The sequence below is a fragment of the Daucus carota genome, chromosome 5, assembly GCF_001625215.2.
Source record: "Daucus carota subsp. sativus chromosome 5, DH1 v3.0, whole genome shotgun sequence".
Lineage (NCBI taxonomy): Eukaryota > Viridiplantae > Streptophyta > Magnoliopsida > Apiales > Apiaceae > Daucus > Daucus carota.
The window spans coordinates 26639582-26646828 of NC_030385.2; the positions used below are offsets into that span (position 1 = coordinate 26639582).

General features: G+C 35.4%; 1 protein-coding gene across 3 annotated transcripts; it reads left to right on the forward strand.

The window, feature by feature from the left end:
• The first annotated feature begins 344 nt into the window (after positions 1-344).
• LOC108223933 (protein PIN-LIKES 3) lies at positions 345-6970 on the forward strand. Of its 3 annotated transcripts, none has more exons than XM_017398408.2 (10): positions 345-1116; positions 1696-1775; positions 1869-1993; positions 2268-2389; positions 4120-4332; positions 5021-5110; positions 5317-5417; positions 5667-5719; positions 5802-5987; positions 6627-6970. In XM_017398408.2, the coding sequence occupies exons 1-10, from the start codon at positions 982-984 to the stop codon at positions 6749-6751; spliced, it is 1230 nt and encodes a 409-aa protein (XP_017253897.1). In that variant the 5' UTR covers positions 345-981; the 3' UTR covers positions 6752-6970. The 3 variants fall into 3 exon arrangements, with proteins under 3 accessions (XP_017253897.1, XP_017253896.1, XP_063950701.1); XM_017398407.2 differs by having other exon boundaries at positions 741-1116; positions 5018-5110; XM_064094631.1 differs by having other exon boundaries at positions 981-1116; positions 1721-1775; positions 5018-5110.
• The last annotated feature ends 277 nt before the right edge of the window (positions 6971-7247 follow it).

Below are 7247 nucleotides of genomic sequence, written 5' to 3' on the forward strand. Positions count from 1 at the left end.
AAATTTCATATTTAAATATTTATTTGCAAAAATAAAATTTTAAAAATAAGTCATGTAGCTATGCGGTCAATGAACCTTAAACTATGTGCCCCAAGTCAACGGGGCCATCTAATTTGGGATGGAGGGAGTAGTATTTTTAAAGGGAGGGAGCAGATGATTGATTAATAAACTAAACAGTAGCACAGAATTATTTGCAAGTTTATAGAAATTGAAACTATTGCGATGTTTGACTTTTTTTTTCTTTTTTTATAATCCTGATGTTAGGGGCTGGAAACGCGCCCCTCCACTAATTCGAAGAACTGCTAACACACTCATTGTCCATGTACCTTCATATTTGGAAAATTATTAACACATTTCTGTTGTGGAAACGTGAAACTCTACTGATCTGAAAAACTTCTAGCACACTCCTGTCATGAACAAGGACAATACACCTTCACTATTCGAAAACCTGAAAAACTGCTAGCACATTCCTGTCATCGAAAAGGACAGTCCGTTTACTTTGGTGCATCTGTGGAAGGTACCCACCGACATTGACTCTTGGTGGCAAGTGAAACGAGAAATTGTGGAGGCCGAGGTAAGGTTAGAGGGGTGGCTGGGACTCTAATAAAACAACAAATTTTGAGACGCATGGGAGTGCGTATTCAGTACGTAGGAGTTAGGACTCGTGTTGTTTTGACATTACTTGGAACAACCTTGTAACCAAACTAGCATGACCTGTCTTTGTAATCTCTTGTCAGTTGTCATATATTAAATCGTTTTCCATATTATTTGAACACCTTCCGAGCCATCACATCACATTCTTCTCGCACGGCTACTTACCTTAACATATCTACTTGGGTAGCTGTTTGTTCACCACTTGCCCCATCATGCCTCATTGCCTTCAATAACAACATATTTTGCATAGTAAGCGTTTCTTTGTTCTGTGTTTTCACCAATCTTGAACATCATTTTTCGTTCGGGTTGCTAAAAGGATTTGCAGACATGGGACTCGTGACTCTTTTCGTTGCGTCTTCAATGCCGGTGCTCAAGGTGCTTTTGGTCACGGCTGTTGGTTCATTCCTTGCGCTAGACCATGTCAATATATTGTCCGAGGATGCGCGGAAGCATATCAACACTGTAAGAATATTTCTGTTTTCCTCATAAGTTATTTTTAGCTGCCATTTGTTTTCTTCTACCCTGGAAAGTAAATTAAAACAAGAATCAGTATAGTCCTGAATTACTTTGTTTGTTTGGTACTTGATTTTTATGAATTGGTTGAAACTGAGGGTTTGGATCAGACAACTATACGATGATAAACTGAATTTTCTGGGCTATTTTTTATTGTAAGGATTATATGGTCCCCTGTTTATAAGCTGAAATTGCATGAAACAAGCATAGCCAATGCCCCTTCTGCAATCTGAAAATATATAGTTCTTGCTGGTAACTGAGGGGCCTCAAACTGTAATATAATTTTCAGTAACTAACGGAGAATTTAATCTATTTAACTGTTAATCCATCTGGATTTGAATACAAAGAGATGTCTTATGTCACTATTCAGTTTTCACCTATTCATTCGTACGAGTTCTTGGTGCTGCACTAATCAGCTTACTCCTTGCTATATTCTAGCATTGTAGTACCTCCATTAATATCTTAAAAACATGATTTATTATTCAATGGCAAAGGTCTTCTTACATCACTGACATTTTCTGCTGACAGGTTGTGTTTTATGTTTTTAATCCAGCGCTGATTATTGGCAACTTGTCCAAAACAGTAACATATGACAGCATGGTTAAATTGTGAGTTTTATTAATAATCACTATAACTTGAAGAACATATTTACTTACCTACGTGGATTTAATTTATTGAATTGCATTTCAATTTGATTTTAGGTGGTTCATGCCAGTGAATGTCTTCCTAACATTTTTGATTGGCTCCTTGCTTGGTTGGCTGGTTAACCTAATCACAAGACCTCCACCACATCTTCGAGGCCTTGTTATTGGCTGTTGTGCTGCAGGTAAGTATTGAAGGCAAACTAATTGTTTCTGTATAGTTTTGACTGAGGATTGAGAGTCTTGCAGTTCTTTAGGTACTGTGCCTATTTTTCCATCCCCACTAAATCAGGGCTTGACTTGCTACATCTATAGTAATAATACTAATCTGTATTGCTTCTTTATTGTTGTTAAACTATAATCTAGATACAAAGTAGAATGCTAATACCTTGTATGCCAAAATTATTAATATACTATGCTTTTTAGATATACTGTAGTTTTACAATCTAATGATTGCAGGGAACCTGGGCAACATTCTTATCATTATAGTCCCAGCAGTTTGTAAGGAGAAAGGAAGCCCTTTTGGAGATCCCAGTGTATGTAGTACATACGGAATGGCTTATGCTTCACTCTCTATGGCGGTATGTCCATTATTTTAATGCAAACTTCAGTATTATTTCTTGTTCTACTCTGGGTGTACATGTATCACACTTAAGTTTTCACTTTGATGGAATGAAATGGGGGACGACAGAATGAGTTTTGCGCAGTTATTTGGGGAGAATGTTTATAATTTACAATCCTATCGTTTCCAAAAAATTTAAAGTAGAACTCTATCCCTGTATTGTATCTCACTATTTTTGGAAGGAATGCTTCATTATGTTTCTTTATTTTCTTTACAATCTTCATCATAGAACATTTCTACATTATCATTTTTGTTTACTATTACATCCTTTCTTTCTCCATGATATTGTTCATAATTTTTTGTTCCATTCTCTCAAAGAGGAGTAGAGGACACAGCCTTAGACCTCAAGTAGATTGAGCTTTATCATGCTACATCCACTTCTGAGAAGTTTGTTTATCACAAAAAAGTTGTCTTAAGTAAATATTTTAGACGTTCTGTACTGACTTTTCTGTATAGTTAGTACACACCTTAGAGCATCTCCAACAGTGTCCTAAAGAGGTTCCCTAAATATATAATAAACAATTCAAATTCCAAATAACAGGGATCCTATATTGATTGACAACTCCAACAATGATCCTTATTTATCTTCCCTATTATTGTTATAATATTAAATTCAAATTCTTTTAACAAAAAGATAACACAAAATATGTGGGAAAGAGTGTGCAAAAGGTGAGAGTTGAATATTTAATCATTAAAAATGAAATGAGGAATGGGTTAGGGATTCCCTACTTAGAGCATCTCCAGCAGAGTCTTAACATGTTCCCTAAATATATAATAAAATATTCAATTTTTAAGGGATTACTACATTTTATTGAATGGGAACTCCAACAATATTCCCTATTTCTATTCCCTATTATTATTATAATATTATATTCAACTTGTAAGTAGGAGAGAGAAAGGAGGGAAAGAGGAAGAAAAAGGAGAGAAGTGAATATTTTATTATTTAAAATAGTATGAGGAATGGTTCCACAATCCTTAAAAATGAGGAATGAAGTGGGCATCCTAACTTTTTAAGGGATGGCTAGGACTCTGCTGGAGTTGTGTTTTATGTCATATTCCTTATATTAATAGCTTAGGACACCATATAGGGAAGCTGCTGGAGATGCTCTTATGAGGAATGCAAATTGGATCCTAACATTTAGGCTGTGTTCACTTGGATGGAATGAAATGAGAGGAGAATGGAATGAAAAATTATATAGAGATTTTATGGAGAAAGAAGAAAGGATGAGCAAATAGTGACTAAATATGAATGAGTTCAATTTTTTGTGATAAAGATTGTAAAAAATATGATGTAGAGATGGAATGAGCATTCCTTCAAAAACATGTGGGATAGAATTCTAGTTAAAATAGTAGGAATTGAATGATTGAAGGAATGAAAATTGTATATATTTTCTTTAATCAACACCATTTTTGGGTACAAAATTCATTCCATTCTTTCTTCATTCCATTCACTCCAAGTGAACACAACCTTAGGGAATGAGTAGGGACTCTGCTGGAGTGAATTTTTGTGCATATTCCTTAAAATAATAGCTTAGGATCTCATATAGCTAATCTGCTAGAGATGCTCTTAGTTGGTTTCTCATTATGAAATTGTTAGTGCTCAAATTCTAGCTTAAGCATAATTATTATGTAAATAAGTGTGATACTTTATCATCAGTTACTTATTTTGTGGTTGTTGCTGCACTGCAGTTGGGAGCTATCTTTTTGTGGGTTTATGTTTATAACATAGTTAGGATATCTCTCGAAGCAAATTGTGGTGATGTAAATGGTTCAGTTGTTAGTCACTCATCAACTTTAAAACCAGAGAGTTTCACCGAACCATTACTATCACCAAAAGAATACAACACATCTGAAGACAGCACCGATTCCTTACCTCTCACTACATTTGGCGGAAAAGCACAGGTAGATTACTGCTTCTTTTTCTTTTATATTCGTCATCCTTCTGGATCTCTTTGTTAACACGTTTATGGAAGTCTCGAATACAAATTTAGATTTTACTATTTTTTTCTTAAAATTCTGACAGTCAGCACTGAGCTACAGAAAAATGAAAGGAAACTTATGCTTTCATGTGTATTACCAATAACCAGTTTCTAGTTAAACATAAAACTCTTGATTATGCCACGATAAAGATAGATAGTCATTGTCCTGGAGTTTTTATACATGTACTGTTGTCCAGATAAGCATGAATTGATTAGAAGCTGGGACCAGAAAAGATTACAATTTTTTAAAAGAAATAATATGGAATGCATCTAAAGCAGAAACTGCTAATAAAGAATACAAGTCTGTAGGACTTCTCCCTATCTTTAGTATCCCTCTCATTTCAGTTGAGTGGACTTGCCCCTTCACCGAAGGTATACTCTTTTTTCATAGAACAGGACTCTAAATTAGCCATTACCATGAGCTATAATTCTCTTTCTTATACGAAATTAGCATACTTCCAGCCCAGGTCTGCTTACCAGACATCTCTAAGCTATCTTTATAGCACATCCAACAAACTTTGTCATTTATCCCAAAAATACATAGTTCCATAACAGAAATTTGTAATTGTATTTCTCTAATTATTTAAAGTCAATGATTGTTTTGGCAGCAGGGGTTTACTGAAAAACTGAAGCTGAATGTAGCAAAAATCTCAAGGAAGCTCAATTTGAAGAGATTATTTGCCCCGTCAACAAATGGAGCAGTAAGGTCCTATCTTTTATGGTTAACGTTAAATGCCATATATCTACGATTGATATTGTTGGTAAAGTATTATCCTGTAAAACTTTTTGTGACATTAGGTCTTTATCATACAACAGCATGCAAAAGCAACATCTTTTAAATATTTGTAAGTGAAGACACTGGTTAAAAGATGAGTGGTAACTTATCAGAGACCTTTTTCTTGTACAGATTGTGGGGTTTATAGTTGGACTCGTGCCTCTGCTTAGAAACTCTGTGATTGGTGATGAAGCACCTCTTCGCGTGATTGAAGACTCGACTGTCATGATCGGGTAAAAGTTCTGAAAGCTTGTATCACATATAAATACGAGTCGGGTTTTGGTTGCAAAAGGCAACAACTCTTAACTGATTTCCATATGCCTTGCCAGTAATTGTAAGCAAAACAGCAATTGCATTTTGACATCGTAATCATTCACGGGGTGATATTCATGGTCAAGTTTACACTATAACTCAATGTAAAGTATGTGTCATGATCTTTTTGTGCTAAATCGTGTTCTTTTTCTACGCTCCTTAAAATGCAGGGATGCAGCTGTCCCAGTTCTCACTCTGATAATAGGTGCAAACCTTCTTAAAGGTAATAAGGAACTAAATTTATCTAAGGCTGAAATATCTACGAAAAAATCAGGCCTCTGATGCTTCTGATTATATCCTTTCAGGTTTGCGAGCATCAGGAGTCCAGAAATCCATGGTTGTTGGCGTTATAGTTGCTCGTCACATTGCCTTGCCATTGATAGGCACTTTAGTTGTCAGGACTGCAGTAAGATTTAATTTGGTGCATGCAGATCCTTTGTACCAGTTTGTTCTTTTGCTGCAGTTTGCTGTTCCACCTGCTATGAACATGGGTAAATACATTACTTTGATTGAGCTGAGCATTACTCATGTACTGTATTAACTTTCTGCACATTAGCACAAAGTTTTGCATGTTTGACATTCTCCCTTTCCAAATTCTTGAAGTTGTGAATTTATTCACTTCAAGACTACTGGCCTTTCTTTCTTTTTCCTTCTCGGAAGCTAGGATATAGTACTGAACTTGAGAAGGATAGTACAGAGAGGCAAAAACCCATTCAGGAGGATCTCTACTCTTTTTTTGGGGGGTTGGGGGGCTTTGTGTATATATTTTTCTATCTAGGCGGTAGGGGAAGGGGGAGCATCTTTGTTACCACTCCGGCACTTCCTAATTCTCACTAGGATCATTCCGATATTGCCAAATACCTATTAAAATCCCTTTAGGACTGGCTCAAGACAATACAAAGCTGTTTTTCCTGAAATTTCCCAACTCTGGCATATACATTAGGAACTATCTGTTATGCGATGTTTAATCACTTTGCCATCTAAATCAGGGCATATCCCTTGTGATTAATTCTCCATAGAAGTATTACTAATTACTCTGATAAATCTTCAGACAATTACTTATTATCAGTTTCTTCATATGTAAGAGTGCTGTGAATAAACGGTAATGTCTTTTAACTTGTCTGTTTCAGGTACGATAACACAGTTATTTGGTAAAGGTGAATCAGAGTGTTCTGTAATTATGCTTTGGACCTACGCCTGTTCTATAGTATCACTCACTCTCTGGTGTACTTTCTTCATGTGGGTGGTTGCTTGATTTCATCATTCTCTATAGACAAAGAATGGTAAATCACGAAACAGCAGAAATAAATCAGTTAAATTAATCAAAAAGGATGTCCGAATAGCTTCTTAGGATAGATGAGACTTGATTCATTCTTTATCCATTATGTATGTAGAAAATAGATAGCACAGAGGATAGCCTAAACTAGAATCGATCTTGCTCAGCAATTAAAGAGCATGGTTTCTTTTTTGTTCAGCTTGCTTCTTGTGGCTTGTCACTAATGAAATTCAGTAAGTATTTATGAAGCTATATGCAGGCACAATAAATGGATGCAAAAGAATATGGAGGTCAGAATAAGATGAATGATTTATAAGAAATCAATAAACCTGAAAATGTGAAGCAACTGCTGCAGCTCAGAATCTTTTTGGAACAGTGCTTTCTTAGTTACCAGCTCAGCTAGAATTGAAAATTAGTACTTTGGCAAGTTTAACATTCTTATATACAATGAAAATAAAATTAAATAAAGAAGATA

Coding starts and splice junctions, on each gene's coding strand:
- LOC108223933 (XM_017398407.2), top strand. CDS start 982: ATGGGACTCGTGACTCTTTTCGTTGCGTCTTCAATGCCGGTGCTCAAG. Junction 4,333..5,017: donor CATTTGGCGGAAAAGCACAG/GTAGATTACTGC, acceptor TTGTTTTGGCAG/CAGGGGTTTACTGAAAAACT. Junction 5,418..5,666: donor GACTCGACTGTCATGATCGG/GTAAAAGTTCTG, acceptor CTTAAAATGCAG/GGATGCAGCTGTCCCAGTTC.